We start from the raw sequence: 25978 nt of genomic DNA, 5'->3' as shown, positions 1-25978 counted from the left end.
ATTTAAACCTTTCAGCAACATTATTAAAACGTGCATCAATCACCACGTTCTGGCTCGGATCTCCGCATCTCTTCTTGGTTTGGTTCAACTCATCACGCAGACTCTCACTGGACCTGCTGTTCTCCAGTTTGACTCCAATGGGGTCCCAGCCTTTCTCAGACTTTGCAGGAGAATATAAATCATCTGCAGAAACTCAGCTGGCCAAACCAAAAGCACCAAAAGCAAAACTCTGAAAAATTGTAGTTGGTTTAAAGTCACATTGAAGTCTTTTTGTTTCAGTGTAGATTTAGTCAGTGTAACTGTTTTAATATAATAATAATTAGACTAAATTATAATGATTTAATGTAATTTAGTCTGTGTTTCAGTCAGATCCAGGATACTGTCAGATTTCACTCAGGGATATTTGTCCTGGCTGTAAAAATTCCAATGAGAAGTGAGCAAACCTTGAAATATTTGTTCAGTCATCTGGACCGAGAGGGTAACTGACTCGCTGGACTTCTTTCATGTCACATAAGAATGGATGACTAACGTCTGCTCGAAAAAGTGCACTGACATAATTTTCCTCTTTATCTCAATTAATTATTGGTTGTCAAACCAAAATATTTTATTCACATTAAGCAGCTTAAAAGAATCATGTTGATTCAACATATTATTCATCATTTAGCTTAATACCAATTTATGCAAATGTAAGTAATTTCATTAAAGTCAAGGGCAAATGATTTTCAACTGTAATTTGATTTCTTAATGCTAATATTCAAAGGTAATATGTCACTTCTTGGCGTCCCTGTACCTGAGTTAGGTCTGTAAATCTAACTCGATCTGTTAAAGTTCACTCTCTCCAAATGGAGCTTCATGTTTACGTGTGAGCGAATGCAAAGTCATGAATGTAAAAACTGATTTGCACTGACAAAATTTTTTATTTGGTGGTTAAATTTAACGACATTGAGCCTTAAATCTTTAAGACTTTCCCCAAATCACAGGACTCAGCACAGTTCACAGAGGAATCACGACATAAGAACTGGCCACATTTTACTGCCGTGTATTACTGAAGTCACATATAGCAACAAGCAACAAAACTAATTTCATCCACAGAAATAATATAAATGCTGTAAAACTTAGATATTGGACTAAAAATTCAACCAGAGCCGGAACACAAAACATTGTTCTACTAACAGTGCAGTTCAAACCAGTTCAGGATGTTTTTCTCTCCTTAGATGGAAGGAAAAGGTTTATATATATATATAGTAGAACCTAATAAAACACCATCTGCACACTTAAACCTTATAATATACACTAATATTTTCCAATCACAATAAATAGCCAGTGACACAGTAATGCAGTGCAAATACGAGTTCTGACTTATTTGATGTGATTCTATCACGTCACTGGACTGTTAAACATCTCTTCTGCAAGAGGCTTTAATAAAAACACTGCAGTTTTATCGGGACAATATCAAGAGAGTCAAACTGTGAGGAACACTGCGTCTGAAAGGAGCAACAATAACAAGCAGGAGGGAGAAACCATACAAGTGTTCATAAAGTGTCCACCATCGGCTCAATAAACATCCATAAACCAGGATGGACACAGAAACCTGCTGCCTTCAGCTCCGTGATATGTAAAGTAAACGCCATACTGGTCAGACTCCAGTTTGAACACACAGTCGCACCACATCACTGTTTCATGGAGAGGTTAGCTAACAGTTGCATAGCAACCAAATGCTCTGTGTACCAATTAAGCTGTCAGGGTTACCGGCAACATTCACCTCACAGCCTTCGCCTGTAAAAAGCTATTTTCCGGCTCAAGCTGTGTTTATCTCCCTTTATTCTTGGGCAGTTTCAAACTGAACGAAACACTTTGCAATTAAATTCATGTAACAGCAACAATGTACGTAGATTCAAGGCACGAGAATCACTACAATTACTACTAACTTCAAGGTTTTGAGACAAGCATACAGGTCTTGCTTTATTCCATGTGGATGAATAATTGACATGTACAGTGGGGCAAAAAAGTATTTAGTCAGCCACCAATTGTGCAAGTTCTCCCACTTAAAAAGATGAGAGAGGCCTGTAATTTTTATCATAGGTACACTTCAACTATGAGAGACAGAATGAGAAAAAAAAAAAAATCCAGAAAATCACAGTCTGATTTTTAAAGAATTTATTTGCAAATTATGGTGGAAAATAAGTATTTGGTCAATAACAAAAGTTCATCTCAATACTTTGTTATATACCCTTTGTTGGCAATGACAGAGGTCAAACGTTTTCTGTAAGTCTTCACAAGGTTTTCACAAACTGTTGCTGGTATTTTGGCCCATTCCTCCATGCAGATCTCCTCTAGAGCAGTGATGTTTTGGGGCTGTCGCTGGGCAACACGGACTTTCAACTCCCTCCAAAGATTTTCTATGGGGTTGAGATCTGGAGACTGGCTAGGCCACTCCAGGACCTTGAAATGCTTCTTACGAAGCCACTCCTTCGTTGCCCGGGCGGTGTGTTTGGGATCATTGTCATGCTGAAAGACCCAGCCACGTTTCATCTTCAATGCCCTTGCTGATGGAAGGAGGTTTTCACTCAAAATCTCACGATACATGGCCCCATTCATTCTTTCCTTTACACGGATCAGTCGTCCTGGTCCCTTTGCAGAAAAACAGCCCCAAAGCATGATGTTTCCACCCCCATGCTTCACAGTAGGTATGGTGTTCTTTGGATGCAACTCAGCATTCTTTCTCCTCCAAACACGACAAGTTGAGTTTTTACCAAAAAGTTCTATTTTGGTTTCATCTGACCATATGACATTCTCCCAATCCTCTTCTGGATCATCCAAATGCTCTCTAGCAAACTTCAGACGGGCCTGGACATGTACTGGCTTAAGCAGGGGGACACGTCTAGCACTGCAGGATTTGAGTCCCTGGCGGCGTAGTGTGTTACTGATGGTAGCCTTTGTTACTTTGGTCCCAGCTCTCTGCAGGTCATTCACTAGGTCCCCCCGTGTGGTTCTGGGATTTTTGCTCACCGTTCTTGTGATCATTTTGACCCCACGGGGTGAGATCTTGCGTGGAGCCCCAGATGGAGGGAGATTATCAGTGGTCTTGTATGTCTTCCATTTTCTAATAATTGCTCCCACAGTTGATTTCTTCACACCAAGCTGCTTACCTATTGCAGATTCAGTCTTCCCAGTCTGGTGCAGGTCTACAATTTTGTTTCTGGTGTCCTTTGACAGCTCTTTGGTCTTGGCCATAGTGGAGTTTGGAGTGTGACTGGTTGAGGTTGTGGACAGGTGTCTTTTATACTGATAACGAGTTCAAACAGGTGCCATTAATACAGGTAACGAGTGGAGGACAGAGGAGCCTCTTAAAGAAGTTACAGGTCTGTGAGAGCCAGAAATCTTGCTTGTTTGTAGGTGACCAAATACTTATTTTACCGAGGAATTTACCAATTAATTCATTAAAAATCCTACAATGTGATTTCCTGGATTCTTTCCCCCCATTCTGTTTCTCATAGTTGAGGTGTACCTATGATGAAAATTACAGGCCTCTCTCATCTTTTTAAGTGGGAGAACTTGGTACACAATTGGTGGCTGACTAAATACTTTTTTGCTCCACTGTATAAAAGCTACTGGACTAAAAGGTGTCCTGGTGAAATCTTTATTGTTGTAGATTCACATTTATTTGCATGTGAAAATGTTGAGCATGTTTCAGCTGTTTTCAAAATACAGGAATGTTTCACTGCTGCGTTCCCACAGAACCCTTTGGGTCTGTATCTCTGAATACCTGTCTGTCTGTTAATGTGCCTGTCTGCTTCTCTCTGCCTGCCCGTCATCCGTTGGATTAAGGAGGATGATTTAAAATGTTTAAAGACTTTTCTTTATTTGATTGAATATTATCAAGCGTTTCATATGATAAAAGACACAAACTTGTTCTTTAATGTTCAGCTCAATATTTTCTTTGTCTCTAGTAACATAATGATGTAAAACAAAGATCTGTTATTAAGACGTGACGAAAAACCACAAAACAAACAACCGACCTCTTAACACAGGTCATACAGTTTCCAAAGGCAAACACACTAAATCATCAGGGGACAAAGTGACCTGGTATCTGACCTACTAGACCAATAAGGACGAGTCCTTATCGCAGTGGTCCAGGTCTGAACCTGGTCCAGGCCCTTCGCTGCATGTTATCCCCTCTCTGTTAAGTTCAGTCTTAAGGCTGGGCTATTAAAAGCTGAAGGGGAGTTTTAAACAGGGTTTTGGAAAACAGGGCAGGTGGAGGAGCGAGGCGGTGGGAGGCAGAGGAGCAGGGAGAGGCCGGAGGTCCAGTGGAGTGATGACGAAGATACAGAGTGTGTGTAGCTGGTAAGGATGGGAGACCTGGAGCACACAGGTAAGAATCACTGGAATACAAGATGGGAACGAGAGCAAACTGGAGGTCTGGACACAGAATGTGTAACACTGAGAGCAGTGTTGTCAGGTGGGAAATGTAGAATTATCAAACCACAGACTCGAAATGATCGTATTTTGGGGTAAATGATCGTATTTGGGGTAAATTATCGTCCACCCATCATAACCAAAATAACAAGCTTACTGTTGCGCGATAGTCAAATGTAGTCGTCCTATATGTGTTTAAAAGCGTCCTCATCCACTGCTGTGTGCTCCAACTTAGCTGTGTTACACTAATATGTCCCCCATAAACAAATGACAGGTGGGAACTCATGAGCTAAATCATGAGGCCTCCCACCGTGAGGGAACTGACACAGCAGGTTAACTTTTTTGAAACAGTATTCAAAATAACTGAGAAGAAAATAAAGAGTAAATCTGGCTTCACTTAGTGACATTTATTTTTTTATTTTCCAACATTTGAATACTATTTGAATTACTTATAAGAACAATCTTTTTTCAGAGAATAATTCAGAACTTTCTCTCTCTTTGTCCTCAAAAATGACAAATAACTGCACATCTTCAAACTTAAGAAGTTCCAGCTGCCAACTATTACTCAGTGATAAAACAAATCAAGCCAATCATGCTTGATATTCAGAGACCAACGTCACCTGTATCCAGGTGCTCGTATCTCACACTAAACCAGTTACGATTGGTTGGAAGTGTCACATGATAAGAGATGCCTTCAGAGTTCACAAAAACTGTGTGGCAGATTAGAACAAGGCTGATTGGAACCACATGTTCACAGAAACTGTCAAATTATCCTACTTTTGGCCTTTTTTAGATTATTGATCGTACAGAGGGCAAGATTATCATACAAATACGATAATTATCGTACACCTGGCAGCACTGACTGAGAGACAACTGATGAAGAGCAGAGAGCTTAAGTACTGTCTGGGTTGGCTGATTGGATGAGCGTCAGGTGTGCAGCTGAATGGTTTGCAGGTGGCTGGCAGCTCCGCCCATAAACACACACACACACACACACACACACACACACAGGAGGGTGAACAGGATTACAGGGAAAGGAGGGACACTAGACTGAACCATCAATAAAGTCCCATCAATAAAGCAGAAAATGGGGGTTATCAGGGGGCTCTTCGTCCAAACACTTTAATGTTATGAGGTGCAGAATACAAAGTGATGCCAAGAGTGTCTCTGTACCTGCACATGTGGAGTCTGATGCCTGCAGGAAGTGATGTGGGTTTAGAGGAAGATCTATCTAAATGTTTTCTGAAATGCCAAAAGATTAAAATTTTGGGGCACGACCGCACGAGATGACTTTATGTACCACAGATGTTTTTACATTTCATACATAAATAGGATCATGTGTGATAAATAATCTTCTTAAAAGGTCAACTCTGCTTTCGACCAGTTAACAAGTGGCTCTGAGGTATTAATGGATCAGATCAGAGCTAAAAGGTGAATAAATATTCAGGTGACCTTTGTGTTAGTTCACCGAGACAAACCGCTCTCCTCCATGTGTCTGCTCAGGCCCTGGTGGCCGACATGTGAAACTGCATTACACTTAAAAATGCCAAGTAACCTCTCATTAAACATTCCTCTGTCTCTCCTCGCCCCCCTCCACGTCCTCCCACCCCAGCTCCCCTCCTCACCCCCCGCGGGGAACAGCTTAGGTCATTACAGTCTGCTGTCAAAACCTGTGACCGCTCCGCGTCGGAGCCGCCAGGATTAAGGGCTGTGAAAACAAGAACAAGGAGGGAAAGGAGGTGAAAGCTGACCGAGGGAGCAAGGCCTTAAATATTTTCTCTTTCTTCCCTTCTTTTTTCCCTGCCACAGTTGACTGCGTGCTGATTCCTGCAGCTACTTTGCGGCGGACTGCACTAATGTGAAGGAATATGGAGTCACATGGAAAACATGGAGAAGGAGGGTGATGCACTGAGAGTGGGGGACAAACATCCCCTGACTGTGGAGTGAAGCCGTCACCGCTCTGTACTGTATCTGTAGACACGCTTTTCAATGTCCTTTGGGAGAAAGTGTGATGCAAAAGTGATTAAAAGTCACCCAGAGTTTTAAAGAACCCAAATAATACTGTGTTAGTGTTGGTGCTGTTAGTAGCAGCCTGAGATTCTGACCTCGGTCACATCATTTCATCTAACGCCCTGCGTGTGTTTTCACCTGCTTAGCATACTGAGTGGATGGAGCCAACACAGGGTGGTTCGTTCTGTTTTTCAGACTGTCAACTCATCCGACCTGGACACCTCACAAATCTGATGCTTCACGCAGGTTTAGACAAACACTTTTGACAAATATTTGAGATCTGGAAGAAGATGAAGCAGGATCATAAGGGCGTGTGTGTGTGTGTGTGTGTGTGTGTGTGTTTGTTATTTGCATTCAAAAATTGTCAAGGTTGACAAAATGAAATACTAAGGGGTTGAAGGGTCGAGGCAGCATTCTTGCATCAGACCCGTGTGTCTTCTTCACTTGCTGTATATACGAGATGTTATCTGAGAAGTGAGATCAAGCCATGCTGGTGTCAGCAGGCACGGGGAGAATATCTGACTTTATCGCAACCGTTTACTTCAGTGTTGACACGTTGAGGAATTTTCAATTTCAGCCCAACAAAAGATCACCCTGTGCCTTTCCCTTGTCACGGGGGAACAATATTTTCTTATAAAAAGCAGAACTTTGACACATCGCTTGCTGGTCTCCATATTAAATCAGCCTCAGCAAATTGGACAGCACAACGTTGAACAATGACTCCATTACCCACCAACGTTAATTTGAAATGAGTGTGAAATCATTTTTCTGTTTGGACCTGCCGTCCTGTGGAGTGGGCCTGTTTGCTGTTTTATTTACCGACACCTCGGTGCCCAGAACTCTGTTAATCCTCTGTTTGTGTTCAAACACCTTTGCCGGTCGCTCTGCGTCAGTCTGTCTCGGCGCTGGCTGCTGTGAGCAGTCTGTCTCGCTGGCTGCCAGTGGAGCTGATCTGGCAGGCAGCCTGCTGTTGGGGACGATGCCTGATTCCAGAGATATGTGACAGTGGGTAGGAGATTGGTATTGTCTGTCTGCCCTGCTGCTTGCCTTTCTGTCCGTCCTTCTGAATATCTGTCTGTCTCTTACTGTGCATGTCTGCTTCGTGTCTCACTGTCTGTCTGCCTGCCTGTCAGTGTCTGCCGTACCAAGGATGTCTAAAAAAATCTTCTTAAAAAGCATTATTCATCTGGAAAGCTTCTCTGTATCTCATTAGACTTTCTGATTTTCACGACTGAAAATATGCCTCTCCTTCCTTCCCCTCTCATCTCCTGAAGGGATCTGAAGACAGCGTCCCAGGACTGAGGGCTGTGGTTACGCAAACTGTGAAAGTTTCGACACGATTTTCACTTTTCCACAAATGTTCCGCTCTGCTTTCAGCCTGTCGCCCCCTGTAGGCTGTTCATGAGCGCTGACCCTGTTCCCCGGGCCCTTCGGGGTCATCAGCAGGCCTTGTGTTTTGGCTCGGGTCCTTCCCCTCACCCCGCTCCTGAATGGTACCCCTGATTATCTCATAGTTTTGCTGGATATTCCCTCATCTCCCCTTTAAAAGGACTGCATTACTTCCAGCTCCCTAAACTTGTCAAAACCAATTTGCTTTCCTATTATTCCCTCAACTGATTTCACCATGACCCCTCCTCATCGCCCCCCTCCACAAATCCTCGACCCTCTGCTTCCCTCAATCGAAACTCCCAACGCGACCTGTGCAACCCCTAAACTCCCTCCGCCCCCGTCCTGTGGGCCCCGCCCTCGTCTCTACCACTCTTATCTGTCTAAACGCTGCGGCGAGTTTTCTTTCATCTCCTGGCAAACCTTTAGAGGGAACAACGGTGGAGAATGAGCACGTCATCGCCACACTAACAGGCCTTTGTGTGAACGAAAGCAGACAGTGAGTCACTGACTACTAAATAAAACCTGTCTAATAGAGATCAACGAACCTGAAAAACTTTTGGTTGCCAGCGCTGGCAGCACTTCCTCCATCATATCCTGCACAGCCCCTCGCCCCCTCCCTGCAGCCACCCAATCCATACTTCTCCCGTCAATTAGCGCCTCAACAGTGACAACACAGAGGATCTTCATTAGCGGAGAATGCTCAATTATATCAGTTGATATTCCTTTCCAAAACTAATTATCCCAGTTGAATGGTACGGCTGACTGAGCCTGCCCTCACCCCGGGACGCAGTGGTTACTGATGTGATTTGGTTTTGGCTCCAAGGTCTGCTTTCCTCTCCTCTCTTTTGTTAACCTTTTTTTCCCTCCACACTCATTCAGCACAGTCGACCCCACCATCTCAGAACAGCCCCTTCCTGTTGCACAGTTCTTCATAATATCTGTTGTGTATTTTCAAAATTTGTACATGAGGACTTGTTCGGCTTGTATGCTTGGTAAATCTTCCAAAAAAAAAAAAAAAAGCTCATCATAGGAGTCCTCTCTCTCTATAATCCTGCTCCTTTGTTCATCCTGTGGGGAGCAACAAAAATAGACAGCCTGTACCGCAGCTTTAACAGAGATGGTGCAAACACCGTCTTCTCGGGAGAGGAGGCTGGGACGGAGGTGCAAACTGCAGAGAGCATATGGTAGAGATGCTGTATATTGGCTCAAAGCATGTTTACTTGGAATTGATCCACTGATAGCTATGACATCTGAAATATGTTGTTTATCAGGAGAATTGGTCGTGTTGCTCATGAAATCTGTTAGGACAGAATTCTTAGTGTAAGCGGTTTTCTTTCAATTAAAAAAGCCTTTTAAAGGACGTACTGAAAGGGCAAACGACAATCACCGCTATGTTAGACATTATAGAAGTCGGCGGTTCGACTTGTGAATTGTGTTGATTGCTGAAGGAACTCGAAGCGAAAACAGAGGAGCTGTTGTCTTGTGGAAGGAAAGAAGCGTGGCTTAATTTTCTTTCATCTCAACAGCATTACTTCCATGCTAATCACTTTGTTTAATGTTTTTTGAAAAGGTTTATTAGAGGAAATATTGTACAACTGTACACTTTCTGAAGTCTGTGCTGTGCTTCCTGTCAGCTTCAGGCTCTCTCGGTGGGCTCCTCGCTGCCCTCAAGCCGGAGACCTGCCTCACAGAAGGTGGGCCATTTAGTCACATTTCAAAGTAGCTCAGGCAGGGGAACACACTCATTACACATAATTCTTCTTCTCCTCCTCCTTCCCCCCCCGGCTCCCTCTCTCCTCCCCACTCTCCCCCTCTCGCTCTCTGTATCTCTCCTCTTCCCTGTTTCAAAGACCCTTATGGTTCTCCGTCCGGAGTCCGGAGGTAGATCATTTTAATTCTGCTTCACAGATCTTTTTCAAAAAGACCAGAGACCCGGAGACCTCAGAACCGGTGACCGCTGGGTGAACCCGGGCCGACCAGCCGGGACCCGGGAGCTTGTAAACACAGCCAACGTCTCACACGCTCTCATTCCCCCCGAGCACTTTTGTTCCCCACAATGGCACAAATCTGATGTTGAGCAGTGTGTGGAACTCCAATGTGTTTGTTTTTGCAGCCATCGGTCTTCGTGTCCATCTTCGTCAGTGGTATTGACTGTGACTTGGCTGAGAACAGTTGATCAATGATTTAAAGGTGGATTGTCGCGCTCTATACACAACTCATTAGGTTGGCTGTTTCACTGTTGGTTATTTTGAAGGTGTGCTACCGAAGCTCAGTGTTGGCAGGATGGTCTGACTTGTCCTGAACTGAAAACTGCTCTTTCTCCAGGGGGGAACTGTCCTAGATGAAAAGGTTTGCTTATGTGGGCCGAACCTGGATTCCACCAAAGTTCAATTCCCTGTTTGGGAGGAGCCTCCGACCATCTGCCTGATGTCATCATCCTAATTTACACACATATGGTTTGATCACGAGCAAAAATTGATCATCACTGAAAAACACAACTGCCCGATTGTTTTTTTTTACCTCTGGTATTGACCAGTCTAATCTGTTCTGCTGCAGCCTGCTGTCATTACAAACATGCAGTCAATACACCAGGCAACTAAATATTATAAGAAAAATGCAATAAAGATGATCTCACAGCAACAATATGGAGGCATGACTGCTGGTGACGGCAGGCGGGTTTCTCAGAAAGACGTCGATCTTTCCTGGACACTGCCAAATCTAAACACACTCAACAATTGATAAATCTTTGGTGATAACAGCAAAACACACACACACACGCCCACACACAAAACATAATCATGTATATGTCAGTGCGCGGGACATTCAGTGGCATTCACAAGGAGTGAAACCTGTCTGGTTTACCTCGGAAACCTCTGTAGGCAAGAATTTTCTCCAGCCTTGTTGCCTTCGCACAGCCTCCCTTAAAGGGCAGCCAGCTCATCCCTTTGATGACTGACGGTGGGATTTGCAGTGATAATGTCTTCAGGTGCCAGAGGATTGGGATTAAACATACTCCAATTTAAACAGCAAAGTTGCCATGGCGATGACCTTCAGTTTTAGCTCAGATAGCAAACACGTGGCAAATACAGTGACTGGCTTGATTGACCGGAGATGCTCAAATTCAGCGGAGGCGTCGGCCATGACTGCACTTTCAATTCCTGCGCTGAATCATAAACTCTGCCCTAGAATATGTGCGTTGGTGAAAAGGTTCAGGTGACATTTCACACAACAGTCATGCAGGGAAATGTACAGTGTCCCTATACTCAGTGGAGTTCCACAGGGTTCAATCCTCGGGCCCACCCTTTTCTCATTAAACATGTTCCCTTTAGGCTGGTTAGCTAGTTCAGTACTGGAACCCTCCATGACTGTCTGGCTGTTATTAAGGAATGGATGTCACTTAATTTCCTTCAGATAAATTCAGACAAAACTCAGGTTCTTCTTATCGGTCCTGATAAGTTTGTCTTTGAAATGACACTCTGTATTTGACCTCCGGCCACCAACATTAAACTGTCTTTGAGAAACCTGGCTGTAATCTTTGACCACAATGTTTACTTTAACCCATAATTTAAAAAGCTTGTGCAAACCTCCTTTTTCCATCCAACATCACAAAAATCAAATCAATGCTTCACTCCCAGGCTACTGCAATGCTCTTTTCTCCTGTCTCAGCAAAGCAGAATAGGCCTGCCTATAGAATAGACAGAATAGATACTGCTTATCAAAAAGAAGGCCCTACATGGTCTAGCTCCTTCATACATTTCTGAATTTCTGCATCCTTATTCAACCTCTAAGCCACTAAGATCAGGTCTCTTATTTATACCCAGCTGCCTCCACAAATCCGAGGGTGATTGTGCTCTTGCCGTAATGGCCCCGTTCCTTTGGAACCATATACCCACCTCTGTTAGATTAGCCAAATCTGTAAAGGACTTCAAAATACTTATCAAAAACCATTTCAAGTTAGTTATCTTCCTTTATATACTGTCCTGTATCTGTGTCTGTACTGTCTTTGTAACTTTGTTTTAAATGGAGCTAAATAAATAAAATCCCACTTACTTACTAACGGTCCCACTTAAACGAGTCATGACTGTAACACTGTTGAACAGTTTGAATTGAACTATGTGCCCCAAAAGACAAACTTCAGACACCCCCACCTACTCCTCAGCAGCACCTTGACCTGTCGACCCTCCATCAGCCCTTCAGGTTTATGCAAGCCTTCCCCTCCCACCCTAATTAAGGTGAAAGAAACCTTTCAAATAAAGCTGATGAGGGCTGACGTGGGGCCGCTCTTTAGGCTGTCTGTGGATGTGAGCACCCAGAACAGGCTCCGGCTGAACGGGCTCAGAGACTCACGGTTTGGGGTCAGTGTCTATCCCCCTCCGGGGCAGTCCGTTCACACTCTCACACCTGCCTGTCAAAGGAGAGAGCAGCAGGGCATTAGTGGGGAGAGAACAGAAAAAAGAGTCGGTCAAAGCAAGAGGCAGAGAGTTTCCACATTTTTTAAATAAAGCACAAACCCCAGCAGACAGTAATAAAACAGAACAATTATTATCACTATTGACTCGAGCCAATCTCAGCAGCACCCCCGAGGCGTGGTTGGTCAATATGAATTGCAACAATCTGGTAGATTTGACTGCATCTGCTGGAGTCAAAGGTGTTGCTAGACTGCCCCTTAGTGGAGGCTGAGTGAACTTCAGCAGCAGACACGCAGGAGGCAGATGCTTGCGTAGGTGTACACATTCACATATGAGTGCATGGAGAGTTGAAGTTATGCAAAAAGGGTGAATTTCTATCTACCATGTTAGATTCTTGAATGCTCTCGTTCTGCTAAAAGTCCTCTGTGTGTTCATAATTAGACAATAAGCTACTAATTGTGATTTGAGTTGCAGTTTATTCCACCTGTTATCTAACATGTTTAACATCTTGTTTATTAGATTTGCAGTTCATACCCACATCACTAATGTGTCTAAACAGCGAATGCCATCAGTCCAATAGATCATTAGTCAGTCTTACATCTTCTCCAGGTGAACATGGTTCAGGCTGAGAGCAGCTGTTTTATCCCAGCTGTTACACTTGGGTTTGCAAATATTGGGGTTGTGTCAAGACCCATTTAAAAGCACCACTTCATGCTGAGGACGCCTCCATGTTTGGTAATAAGCGTATAAACATATTTACTGGAAGAATTAGGATGCATTGCTTCAGATGTTACATCTAATTTGTATTTCTATTTATAAAACTAAAATGACCCCAGTGCAGATCATTTAACATCTATCCTGACATACAAACGATACTCATGCATCCTCTTACAAAAGAACTCTAATTTAAATGTACATTCATGTTTTCCTGTTGCTCAGGTTCCCTCATGTTTTATTATTGCCAAGTATTATAAGAAAAAATGAACCAAAGTAGTTTTTAGTTGGATTACTAAGACTGAAAACATTATACTTTCAGCTGAATACCACATGAAGCCCAATTTTTAAAATCTTATCATAATGTCTTAATAACTAATCATTAGTAGGATGAGCTTAATAATTAAATTTTATGGGATCCTGTGGATTTCTTCCCTGCTGGTTTACTCCAGTGCTCCACTGATTGTAACTATGAATGATGAAAGCATAACAAGTATAACGATCAAGTAATTTCACCTCAAAGTGACTTATTTTCTGTAAGAAGAAACTCTGCCAGTGGGTTTAATTTAATCCGCTGTTTGAAAAGGTTCTTTAGAAATAGAAAACAGTGTTCAGTCCCGTCAACGCTGCTGTGAGGCTGCAGCACCGTCTGGCTTTGACCTACAGGCCAAAACATTTTCATACAAACACGATAACGTGCTGATATATTCACCATCTTCACCGTATTAGTTTAGTGTGTTCGCATGCTAAGATTAAGTCCAGCTGAGCCTGGTGATGATCAGAGTTGTTAGTGTTTGACTAGATGAGCCGATCACCACAGTGGGATTCAACCTTTGGGGACCATGAACGTCTGAACAACGCTTCATGGCAAATCGCTCAGTAGTTGTAGAGATATTTCAGTCTAGAGGAAACCACCATTTTCATCTGTAGATCCAAAAAAGATGAGGTGAAATACTACTACTACTAATACTACTAACTAATAATAATAATAATAATAGCCCACTATTTACTATTTACACTGAATTATGAATGTCAACATTTTTATTATTTAGTCTGTACATCCAGTATTATATTCTACAGCACTCAACACTAGAATATATTTCCTTAAAATATAGTATATACAGTGGAGAGAGGATGAGCGTCCCTAGTTTCTTTAACCTGAATAACATTTACATTTTATTTTCATACATAACGAGAAATGTACACAAAACAAGTAAAAGAATCCACAAATGATTTGAGTGCAGTTTTCTAGGACTCATTATGATATAATAATATAATTATAGGACTTATTTCCTAACATGAGTTTTAAGAAAATGACACGATAAACAAAGTATTTAGTCTCCAACTGGACACTATTCTGTTTTTGAACTAGACAATATTAGCCTGTATTTATAGGTTTGTCCTCTCTCTGTTTATCCTTAAGTGACTTCAGACTCTCTTCATTAACCCCATCAGTGTCACACACCTGGACTCGGACATGTAAAAGGCTTATGTGGATTTGTGTGAAGTGTGTGAGAAGCGTTTTCTCGCCAGAAATATCTCACACAAGCAGTCAGATGAGTGATTGTCAGCAGAAGGCTAATCGTGTGAGGACACAGCGGCTGTTTTTAGCCACAGTAACATCTGCTGACACACTTGAGCTTAAAGGTAAATATGTGAAATAGAGGATGATGCAGTAAACGGAGACTCACAGTAAAAGTCTTGTGCACATTATTCTGTAGGTTCACAGATTTTGTGCCGCTCATCAAACCAGGGTGATGAACTCGAACAGCATCGGTCCCTCTAAATGTTGGGAACAAATAATAAATTATCTCTGCCTGTTATTGCAGTGCTTCACTCTGGATCCTCCAGTTATTGGCTTAGTGAAATCCACTGAAAGACGCATCTACTTGAGTACAGCTTAATGGATTCAATTCAACATGGTGCGTATAATCCACACAGTCACACACACCTAGCACCTCAAGCTCTTCTGTGCACAGTAACTCCAGATCCCGGTAATTAAGGTAAGTCATAGTGAAGCAGAGTGGTAGTACGGTGGGGACAGCGTGTGGTGTCAGATTAGGCAGTGCTATTTGGCATTTTTGGAGTAAATGAGAACAACAGCAGTTTGTGTTTGTGCTCCAGATGGATATTTGTTGCAGCTTGTCTACTTGAAAACGCAGCGGAGCAGCAGAGGCAGAAGCAGCAGCAGGAAGTTGAGTCCAGGCAGCGGGGAGGCGAAGCTCCTCACATTGCAGTCATCGCTGTAGCAGCAGTGAACTTTGACACCGGGTGCTCTGTAGCCCTGGCTGTTCGCCTGGCTGCAGAAAGACTTGTAGGAGCACGACTTCATCACCCCACCTGACAGACAGACAGACAGACAGACAGACAGACAGACACAGAAGGAAGTTCAGCAGCAAACCTGTATAACTTTGATTAAACTTGTTCCTGCTGATTTATTCACTTTGTCTCACACTGACACCTGATTTCATTTGGGAGAAACAGGACAATCAATAATGTGTCATTACAGACAGGATGCTGTCTGGCTCTGGCTTATTGCCCCACTTTTTGATAATTAACAAGGTGCATTTCATGTAAAACTCTCGCCTTGTGCAGGTTTAAATTAGTAAACTGAGTTAAATTAATTTCGTGAGGAGGAATCGTCTCTGTGCCGTGAACACGTGGTGTCCTAATTAAGGATATTGATGGAGTAAGAATAGCAAAGCTCTTCATTCCCTTAAAAGCCTCAGACCCCCTGCTGACTGAGATGTGTCTCCAGACAGCAGCCTGCCCTCCATTAAACACACACACACACACACACACACACACACACAGACTGGTAAAAGGAAGGCTACTCCACTGTCACTGTTGGACTCACTGTCATGGCCCACCACCACAGCACAGGCGTCAGAGTAGCTGGGACAAGATTTGGATCCTTGTCGATTGCAGTCGTCGTTATTGGAGCCCATACAGGTGTAACACTGCAGAGCCTCACCTGGAGGACACACACAGGAACATCATGGCTTGTTAAAAGCATAGTTGTGGCTTAGAGGAGCGTCACAGAAGTATTGTGATTTTCAACCTTTTATTAAATTATGTAATTAGCTGATGTAATATTCAGAATTAATCATGACAGCAAGTGTTTTTAGGCCTTTTTAGGATATGTTCACTTCTTCAGCTGAAGAAATATGTACTGAATAAAATGATATATTATGTGAAAATTAGAAAATAATACGTATTTTAATGCCGTTAAACTAATAAGTTCACATATTTTAACATTATTTCATACTGGTCTCTCTTTCCATCCCTTCATCATCCAGCTCCTCTCTCTGACTCCCTTCTGCTGCCTGGTGAAATGTTTTTAACATTTTCAGCAGAAACAACAGAAACAATCTGTCTGTGGATCTGTAAATATTCTCCTTCAGAGAGGAGGGGCTGTGGAAGGAAACGTTTACTTTCCACCCTCCTAAACACGTCTTCATCGAAGCGGCTGTCTTTGGTTTCGCAGACATTTCTGCTGATTTACTGTCCATGAGCTCTGTCTCATCCTCGGCTCCGCCGTCACTGCTGTTACTGATAATCCTCCTTTTCTGGCAGCCATTTTTCATCACTGCCACTTGTCTCACATGGTTTTTTCTCCATTAGCCTGTCAGACTGTCTCTGTGCAGCACTTAACCTCCACACAAAGACACCAGTTGTTACTGACATGATGAAACTAATCTGCACATAATATCATTCAAGTGACATAAACAAACTGATTTACAGCCAAAAAAGTGACTGCAGATTAAATAGTTTGAACTGACAGCTGAAACAGACCTGAGACATGTGATGTCCAGTTTAGTGGACAGATGATTAATCATAGTTTCCTCCCAGCATAAAATAAAAACTTGGAAGTTTTAACATCTGTGTTCATGTTACCAAACTCTATTCACCTGTGAGGGTCCCCTCCTATAATCCTGACCTGCTCACTGTTCCTGCCCCTCCGTCAGCCATCTTGGTTTGAAGGAACTTGTGCTGCGCTTGCAAAGACTGACCAGTGGGTGGGTGAGTGTGGGACACAGTAGACACAGCCTGTGGTGTGGGATCAGTCCACTGTGATGGCTGACTGTGTAAATTCAGTCGAAACCCACGCATGTACTAGAAAACGGCTTTTGAATAGCTTTCCACTGAAGTGACCATTACGTGTGAAGGGGTTAACAGTGGGGAAGCCGTATAGAAACATTATGAAAGCAGCCCTGATGCTACAGCAGCACATTTACAGAGGAATACAGCAGCTGCTGTGGTTTTTAAATGGCAGCCTTACACTATGTTATTCTTAGACTGACCTGATGTTGTTGCCTGGTTATTATGTTCATGTAGGATCCCACGTCAAATATCTCAGAGATGGTAAAGACAAAATCAGATGTACTGTTTAATGTTAATGTTACTGCTCACATGTTCATCCAGTAAACACCCATATTTAGCAGACTGCGTCACATTGTTTAGTACTCCAGCCATCTTATCACAGATTCCTGTCCGTTGTTACTTAAGATCACACAGCGTCTACAAGGGCTTCATCTGTGTTTTGAACGCAGTCTCTATGGATTTGATGAGCATGTGCACACAGGCACAGCACATTCACATCAGGGTGACGCTGCTCCGCGGGCACAGTGAGGGTAACGTGCAGAGAGCCCACTAATTATCTGTCTAAAGAATAAAAGTGCCCTCAGATTTAAAAACGAGTCTTTTGTAACCTTCAGCTAAAGCTTCAGGATCCCACTTCAGCACATAAAACACTATTTTTAAAGCTCTCCAGAGGAAGCAGCAGTTATTCCAGAACCAGCTGACCTTTGAAATATCACTTTAACACTTCTTTTGGAAAATCTTCATCCGTCTCCTCGATTCTAAAATGGCCCTTCAGAACTGCCTTTAATGCTGCTTCCTAAGAGGATCAAACAGAACTGGACTTATAGGAATCACTGGAAGCTTAAAACATTTTTGAAGCAGCACTTCTCTTGTCTTGGCTAATAGAGCTTTCTTCAACGGCAGACTTGTCTTTCATCGCTCAGTTATTTTGGCTGCAGGACAGAAAAGTTGCAGAAACAAAAAAACTTCCATGAAATCCTGTGAAATGTTCTCATCAAATCAGCAACTGGACTAAATTAGACAGAGAAATACATCACTGATAAAAGCTCAGTGAACAACAACAGTAAAACAACATTTCTTGTATGAATCTGAGCAGTTAGTCTCATTCCTTTGCTTCCTTTGTGCCCCCCCTATATGGTGACATGACAAATGCCCCCTGCTGTTTGTAGTTGACCCCAGTCTGTCCCCGGAGCACAGCCCCTCCACACACATGTTATGAGCATTAGCCTCCAGGCTTATTAAGAGATAAGCTGCTGGGATTGCATGCTAGTTACAGAGGAGGATGACAGACTACAGGGAGGCAAAACTCAGGAGAATCCCTGAGAAATTAGGAGCAATTAGCAAACCTGACATAAAATAAAGCTTCATTTTAAGGTCTGTGTCTTATTAGAGTTCTAAACCATCCAAGGCACCCTCTGAAGAGTAAAGATAACTGTAGCGCTGCCCAGAATCTCCTGTCTGATGTCTGAAGGCAAAGCTATTTTCAGACAGTTATTCACTCAACAGGGAACGACTGACATACAGAAAAACAACAAATACAAACTACTCTTGGACTTTTGAGAGTGGAGGGGTACTTAAACAACAGCATCTCCAGAGGGGAGACACAAACCGAGTCCAGATGACAGGTGGACACTGAGTGGAGCAGAGATCTAAAGTGGTCTAAAGGAAGGTTATAGAAGATAAAAACCCCGTCCTTACTGTTGGCTGCCAGCAGAAGCAGAGAAGCCAGGAGCAGCAGACAGTACTGGGCAGCTCCCATGGTGCTTGTGGTCCTCAGCCGTCCGTATCACACAATGAAAAGCAGGTTGTTTGCTCCTAAAGCCCCCTGAGCTTAATCTGGTCGATCAGATGAGCGAATATCCCCTCCTGCACTGACCAGGCCCTCCGCTGGGGCCCTCAGCCCTGCGTTCACCGTGTGTTCAGCCTGGAAGGAGACAACTGGAACAGATTAATTCTTTCACATTAAAGGCTTCTGCAGTCCAGCCACACCCATCCTGAGTCAGCCGCCTCTCCACCTTGTCCCCGTCTCCACCTGGTCCTGTCTTACATCACCACCAAACTGATCTCTGAACTTTAACTGGTACAACTAAGGCAACAAATGAGAGAACCAACACTGTCTATTATGAAAAGAGTAAAATATGTCAGCTGTTTTTTGTGATCGCTGAAGTGCTGATGTTGATGATCTGCATTCACCCTGCTGCTGCTGTGAGAAAGTGTGATTTCGTTATGTTCAGTGATCATTTCAACCTCTCTGCCTGCTTTCTAACCAGTCCAGTCCTCGACTGTGCTAAAATAATCTAAAGATCAACCTCATAAGCAGAAATATGTGGATAAATATGTATATTTGACCAAATATTAATTTCTAATTAACATCTGAATATACCCTATCTCTTCTCTATCACTTCTCTAACTCCTGAAACAAACATCTATAATGCACCAGATGCTGTTTCCTGTTGTCTTTAAGGACCACAGTGAGCCCAGAGTGCTGTATTGCCATCTTTTATTGCACTTTGTAAGCAGATGCTGTACAGTAGCTGTGCAGAGAAGTTATTCCTCAGTGTGACACGACGACCATAGCAGGACGAGGACATATCCATCCAAAATTAAATTACTCCTGGTCACAACTGAATACAGTCACGGTTTGTTTGCTTTATATCAAAATAAAATCCAAAAAAATAGTTCCACAATTTCATCGAGAGAGCTATGACAAGTATGACAAATATCTACAAGGTTACATGAGGGAAGCGGGCTGAGGATGATGATGATGAAGAATAACTATCAAAAATGCAGATGAGTCTTTTTCATTATTGGACTTTCCCACAGTACAGTATATACAAACATTAACATGACAAGTTCTTCTTCTTCTTCTTTCACATGCAGTAAGTTATTGTGATAGTTTGTGTTCTATTAGTGGTGCATCGACATTTTAATGGATGAGTCTAAATCTCCGTTCCTCTTTTTCAAAGTCCGTCTCTCTCCGTCATCACGAGGAAACAACAGCAGGAGTGGGTAAACAGTCTTCTCCCTCAGTGGCTGTCATGGCAACGTTATTAAAGATAATTTAACCCACAAGCGACGCTCTCACTTTCTCGTCATCACACACACACACTCGCACGCGCAGACACACTCATTAGTGATATGATATATTTTCTAAAACTTTAAACCAGACCCCTGATACGGTACGATACACGGACACATCAAAAATGTACAGAGTGATTAAGAGGAAGCCGCTCCTGTGGATCCTGTATACACAAAGTCAGTATGAACTCAACCCCGAGACCAGTTTGGCCGTAGATGTCCATCAGTCCTGGGAGGAGTGGTCAGATATTTCTGCACTGCTCCTTTTTCCATGTTGTTCTCCTACAACCACTCCTCTCCTCTGAGAGATTTGGCCCTGGTGTGCTGTGCTTGCTAACTCTTCCCCATCTTGGCGATCAGCTCATCACAGATCTTCGTCAACTCCTCGATCTCTTTGTTCTGTGAAACAGTCACAATAAATTACAGTTTATGCCCTTTATATATATATATATTCACTCTTTACATGCCAGGACTCCGTTAGTGAGGAATACCAACCGACCTTTTGCTCCAAAGTGCGCTCCAGAGAGTCCACCTTCATCTGCTCCTTCCTCACACTGGCCTGGTAGGCAGCCTGCTCCTGCTTGGACTTGGCCCGCACCTGAGCGATCTCTGAGTTGGCCCTGCAAACAAAGAGAATCAAGTCACATATGACTTGTCTTATGAAGGTTCAACCACAAGCTGAAGAATTCATCTTTAAAAATGTCAGATAGGTGGAAAATAATAATCAGTGGGAACAGCTGATTACACTAAGCTCCACCCAGATCCATCCGTCATATTGTTGAGCTAATGTGCACTCTTCGCTTCTTACTGTGGTGTTCATAGACTCACTTGTCTAGTTTCTCCTCTGCGTGAATCTTCAGGGCCTGGTAGCGCTGCTCCTCCTTTCGTACCCTGGACAGATACTCCTGAGCACATTTCTTCAGAACTTCTTCATTCTGAGCGGAGCGAGAAACATTTTAATGACTTGTGATAAAGGTTGTACAAGGCTGAGAAGGGTTAAGGTTAAACACTGTTGTGTGTGGTGAGAGTGATTCAGTCACCTTGCGGAAGCCCTCCAGCACATCTTTCATCTTCTCGTAGCGTCGGAAGAGGTCGGCCAGAGACTTTTCCACGGAGTTGAGGTCGGCCAGGGCCTGGTCCTTCTCCATGATCAGCTGCTGGATGGTGTGGTGAGAGAGAGACTTCTCTTTCTGGTCATCCTCTGATGGACACACACACAAACACACCATCTATGTAGTGAAGAGTCTGCTGGCACGAGTGCCGTTTACAGCAACACACACGGGCACAAACAAACACTTCATTTTTGACAATATACCAAAATGGATTTGTGGGTTAGAATGATTTAACAGCGTTTAAATCTATGCCATATAGCATGCAAACAAAACACTGAACAATGGGGAAACCAAAGAGGCCAATAAACCTTAGAGCCTGAGCCGGTTTGCTTCAGAGTTAAATGCCAAAGCTCACGCAGTATTTCAGCCCCTTTCCAGCTTTACCTTTCCTGTCCTGTCACAAGCTTAGATGATCAACCTGCTTTGCTCACTGACTCTGCATGAAGGACTTTCACAACCATTTAAGCACAGAAGCCAGGTGCAGATGTGCATGTAAAGGTTTCCAACATTTATATGTATCTAAAAGTTTGGATTACATTTGTGTAATGTTGTACTTAATATCAGCAGCTGAGGGATTACAGAAAGGGCACAGGAGATTATTTTTTTTACCCATTAAAACACAACACAGTGTCTCAAACATACAGGATGAAATGCAACACAACGGACAAATGTCACTGAATGAGATGAAGGAGGCGAGCACATCGGCCCCCCTCCCCGACAGACTGATGGAGCGATGCGAGCTGAAACAAACAAGTGAAGGACAATTCTGCATTACTCACCTGGCATGCCTGTCAGGGTTATCAAACAGTGAGGGGCAAAGATGGGAGCAGAACAGAAAAGAGGGGACTGTGTTAAGTCAAGCTGGGAGGGCAAGACAAGTGATAGAGCCGAGTGTTAGACAGAAGCAAATTGTTCCTTTTCTGTGACGGTGCTTTAATGAGAGTAAGAAATGAAATTAGATTTGCAGCGTAAATCAAATTCTTAGGAATGTCCAGAGGTGGCGAAGAAAATGACACGTGAGAAGAGGAGAAATGCAAAGAGTGAACCTGCTGCAGAGTTAAATGAGTCCAGAAAAGCCGGAGGCGAGTGGGCAAAGGTGAGCAGGTCCAAAGACATCAGGATTCAGTTCATATTGATCAGAGTGAAGGTTAGCACGCAGCAAAGCTAGCTAATGTGGGAGGATAAAACACTTCTTCACTCTCTGAAATCAGTGGCGATGGAGAGCGAACACAGGATACTTTGATAAGTCTGCAAATAAACAGGTGCAGCAAAAAGGAAGTGGCAGAAAATAAAATCCAGATGTGAAAAGACAGAAGGTCCAGTAACCTAACAACTGACTCACCTATCATCTGTGCAATCGTCTTCTCGTACTCAGCAACAATTCTCCTGTGAAACGAGGAAGATCATCAGCATATGGACGGAGTTACATCAGTATGATCAGTAAACACGTCTCTACAACAATCTTATTTTAGGCATGAGAATAAAGCTTTTGTTTCAATAAAAACTGGATTTGGGTTTGTATTAGTCAACTAGTGCTTTTCTTTATAACTATGATATTATATCTATCTACTGTATCTATCTGCTGGACCAGCAGGGCCCAATAGGCAGTCTTGTTTTGGAAAAAGCAGGTTGCCAGAGGTAAGAGGATTGATTAGCCGTGCCTCCCCTTTAGCCTCTTAGCCCCTCCTTATCCGGAGCCCAATCAGTCAAATGAAGTAAGCCCTGTCTTATCCACACTAACTGATCTGTGGCCAGCTGGACCCACACCCACCACCTGCTGACATACAACAAGGTTTCAGTGCTGCACATCTCCGTCTCCTTGAACCCCAGTTCCCCAAAGCCCAGAGCAACCATTTGCCAGCCACAGATTGATCGTCTGAAGACGTGCAGTTGATACCGGCTTGCAGCTGCTGGAGGTCAGTTGACGGTGTATAATCCAAATGACAGCAGCTTAAATCCTCTCACACGTTTTCTCATGCATATCTAGCTTTTTAACGCTAAAACACATATCTTATCATCCACACGTATCCCTCTATTCTCCTCCACTAACACTCAAACTGGTCTGGACTCAGATGGACTTCTTTAACTGGCTCTCCGCTCTGCAGTTAACCACGGCTTTGTTTGGCAGTTTAAGCGAGATAAACCGATTGACAGGTTAAATGGTGATAATGGGTGGAGTCTGAAAACAAGACACTTAGCATCATGACACAGTACCATCTAACAGAGGCTGTGTCATGATGCTAAGTGATACTTCCTACCTCATCTCCACCACTTCCTGCCGGCTGTCCTCATACTTCCTCTGCCACTCCAGCACTTCTTTCTCCTTTGTCACAATCTGAGGAGGCAGACAAAGTCGTTCAGCGTGCATGTTGTATTCAAGTACAAGCAGAATTTATGGCTTCCAGGATGAAGAGAAGCATCTTTGGGGCACCTCCTCTCGTGCTATCCCCAGCGAGTGGTCCAGCTCTCTGGGCAGGTGGGGACTCTCCCCCTCGATGTAGCCGGTGGTCCTGGCGTACAGCGAGCTCTTGGACACGGTGCTCTCTACGGGAGATGACACGTCTCTGTGCTGCTTCCAGGAGCCAAAGGAGAGAAGGGGGATGAAAGGAAACATTACAAACCACACTGAGCCACGCTCGGGCCCACACGCACAGTCTCAACAGGACTCCTGAACCAAATCGCAAGGCAGCATCAAACTAGATCAAAATGTACCACACAGCAAAGTCAGGATGTAAATGAGGCAGGCCGGTGATGCTCCTGAAGACTTGGTCAGCTGCTAATGACTGGATGAAACAGTCTTCATTGCCACAGTATTAGCCAAGTGATTTGACTGATGCTGCCCCCAGCTGAGCGGCACCATCACCTGCTCAGCGCAGCAGCTTGAATGTGATTGGGTCCAGGCAAAGCACAAAGGGAGGAGGGCAGCATCGAAACAGAGAGGACTGCATCATATACAGGAGGGGGGGGGTAGGGGAGGGGACTGGGCAGCATTGGGGATCGATGTTAGTCTCATGTTAAGGCGAATTATAACATTAGAAACTGGCCTTACCTGATAACACTATGACGTGATCTGAACATTCGTTAGGAAGAGTTGGACTTGTGACGTAGTGTTGAGGTGTACTGAGAGACACGTGTGCATGTGCTCCACCAACATGTGATGATACTCCACCAACAGCAGCTCGTCACACAAAATATCAAATCAAGATGCAAAATCAATCCTCTTTTTGTGCCAATTAGGTTCCCTGGTCTGAAAGGGATTTATCCATCCGTGGGAGCGCCAGATTACGGGAGGATTTGAGGAGCCGTGGGGGCTCACAGGGGACAAGCAGGCTGAGATCCACTAAAAGAGAGTGAAGTGTTTGGTCTGGTGGGAGCAGTGATTCCATTCTAGGTAAAGACTGGTCGTGTTTAGGTAACCGTGGGCCTCTTCTGCTGTGGTACGGCTCACACTAACTCCGTCCCCCATAAATCCCCATAAAATGTCAGTACCATAAAATGTAATATGTGCTATGCTGCATGAACGTGTGGCCCCACTGTGTGTATGCTTGCTGCAGTTTACCACTTTGTCTGGTTGGTATTTCAGCCTCTTACAAAAAGCTCCATTACGAGATCATAATGGATCACATGTCAAGCAACCTGCACACATTCAGCGTCGCTCGCAGGAGGGAAAAAATTACATTAAAAACGACTTAAAGGGGCAAACGGAGGACAGGAGCTGAAGCCACAGAACCAACACTACATCAAACACAGACACAAGTGAGCAGTAGACTACAAGAGAGACAAAAGAAAGAAGTTCCAGCTAAGGTTGGCAGGACTCTCAGACTTCTGGTAATGTGGCTCTACAGGAGTTAGAGTGTTCGGCACAGTCTGGAGGTATCTGGACAACTGTTTTGGCTCTGTGCTCCAGAACCAGGCGTGGGAATCACGGCTGCATCACTTGCTGCACTTAAACTGAGTACTGTGTGTGATTCCTTCACTCTTTACCTGTCTGGTGCACTGAGCCAAAAGCAATGAAAAATGTGTTCATGACCAGATTTGGACTCTAGTTGGATTAAGACGAGGACACATCACAGGGGGGGGGGGGCTACTCTTACTTTGAGTAAGGGTGAACCGTTGATATTCCACCGGCGAGTGTTGGGTTTCTTGAGTCGAGACTGTAAAGTGTGTGGAACAACAGCATGAGACATGGGAGGGAAAGAGGGCTGGGAGTCACCCGCCCTGCTCCCACTCTGACGGGGGCTTTTCCACTGACCATAAAATGCAGATTCTCCACTTCATCAAGCACTGGTCTTTTATCTAGACGTGTTTCCAGACAAGCAAACTCCTGAAATTCCAACCAAACGGAGTACTGGCACCTACCTGATGCAGCGGCCTGTTAGTGTTGTTAGTGGGGGGGAAGGGACCAAATCACAAAACAAGAATGTGACTGGGATTTGAGGTGATGATAGCAAAGCGTCAGCAGTTACATCTGGAAGAGGCAAATCTATTTATATTAAGTCTAGAGTGAGACATTCCCAGTCACATTCATGCTCATGTCAGCCTCTCATGAACAGGCAACATGCATGTTGCCCAACATGCATCATAAAGGGACTCTGTTCCGGGGGGGGGGTCACCCTGGAGGAGCTCACTGCTAGTCAGGGTGCATTAAGCCATGTTAGAGGTTCAGATGTTGGGACCGAAGAGGTCTGCGGATGTAGAGGTGCAGCCGCCATGTTGATAAGGCCATGAGTTTACAGTCACACT

General features: G+C 43.8%; 3 protein-coding genes across 9 annotated transcripts in view; 1 reads left to right on the top strand and 2 right to left on the bottom strand.

Annotated features, from left to right (window-relative positions):
* Positions 1–25978, top strand: part of mgme1 (mitochondrial genome maintenance exonuclease 1) — a 278413-nt gene that overhangs the window by 117561 nt on the left and 134874 nt on the right. The gene's annotated exons all lie outside the window — the stretch shown is intronic.
* Positions 15088–16528, bottom strand: ly6pge (lymphocyte antigen 6 family member pge). Its single transcript, XM_070841556.1, has 3 exons — positions 16447–16528; positions 15799–15915; positions 15088–15281 (listed from the first exon to the last, which is right to left on the bottom strand). Exons 1-3 carry the CDS (start codon positions 16526–16528, stop codon positions 15088–15090), a joined length of 393 nt encoding a protein of 130 aa, XP_070697657.1.
* Positions 19529–25978, bottom strand: part of tacc2 (transforming, acidic coiled-coil containing protein 2) — a 42906-nt gene continuing 36456 nt past the window's right edge. For 4 of the 7 annotated variants that reach the window (XM_070841645.1, XM_070841646.1, XM_070841640.1 and 1 more), the window contains 7 exons: positions 23667–23807; positions 23494–23570; positions 22578–22621; positions 21164–21324; positions 20952–21058; positions 20623–20743; positions 19529–20522 (listed from right to left, as the gene is read on the bottom strand). In XM_070841645.1, the coding sequence (XP_070697746.1) occupies positions 20457–20522; positions 20623–20743; positions 20952–21058; positions 21164–21324; positions 22578–22621; positions 23494–23570; positions 23667–23807 (717 nt within the window). In that variant the 3' untranslated portion in view covers positions 19529–20456. The remainder of the gene's footprint in view (positions 20523–20622; positions 20744–20951; positions 21059–21163; positions 21325–22577; positions 22622–23493; positions 23571–23666; positions 23808–25978) is intronic. The other 3 variants (XM_070841641.1, XM_070841642.1, XM_070841644.1) reach the window with 1 other exon arrangement.

This window comes from Pempheris klunzingeri, chromosome 12 (assembly GCF_042242105.1).
Source record: "Pempheris klunzingeri isolate RE-2024b chromosome 12, fPemKlu1.hap1, whole genome shotgun sequence".
NCBI classification, from domain to species: Eukaryota; Metazoa; Chordata; class Actinopteri; order Acropomatiformes; family Pempheridae; genus Pempheris; species Pempheris klunzingeri.
Note: the sequence above shows the minus strand (reverse complement) of the source record. Positions and strands in the feature narration are given on the sequence as shown.

What these genes read in the sequence shown, in the direction of transcription:
- ly6pge (XM_070841556.1), bottom strand. Translation starts at nt 16,528, where the DNA reads ATGAAAAATGGCTGCCAGAAAAGGAGGATTATCAGTAACAGCAGTGAC. An exon ending in TGAGACAGAGCTCATGGACA is followed by an intron (nt 15,916 to 16,446) that starts GTAAATCAGCAG and finishes TGTGTCCTCCAG; the next exon opens with GTGAGGCTCTGCAGTGTTAC. An exon ending in TGTGGTGGTGGGCCATGACA is followed by an intron (nt 15,282 to 15,798) that starts GTGAGTCCAACA and finishes TCTGTCTGTCAG; the next exon opens with GTGGGGTGATGAAGTCGTGC.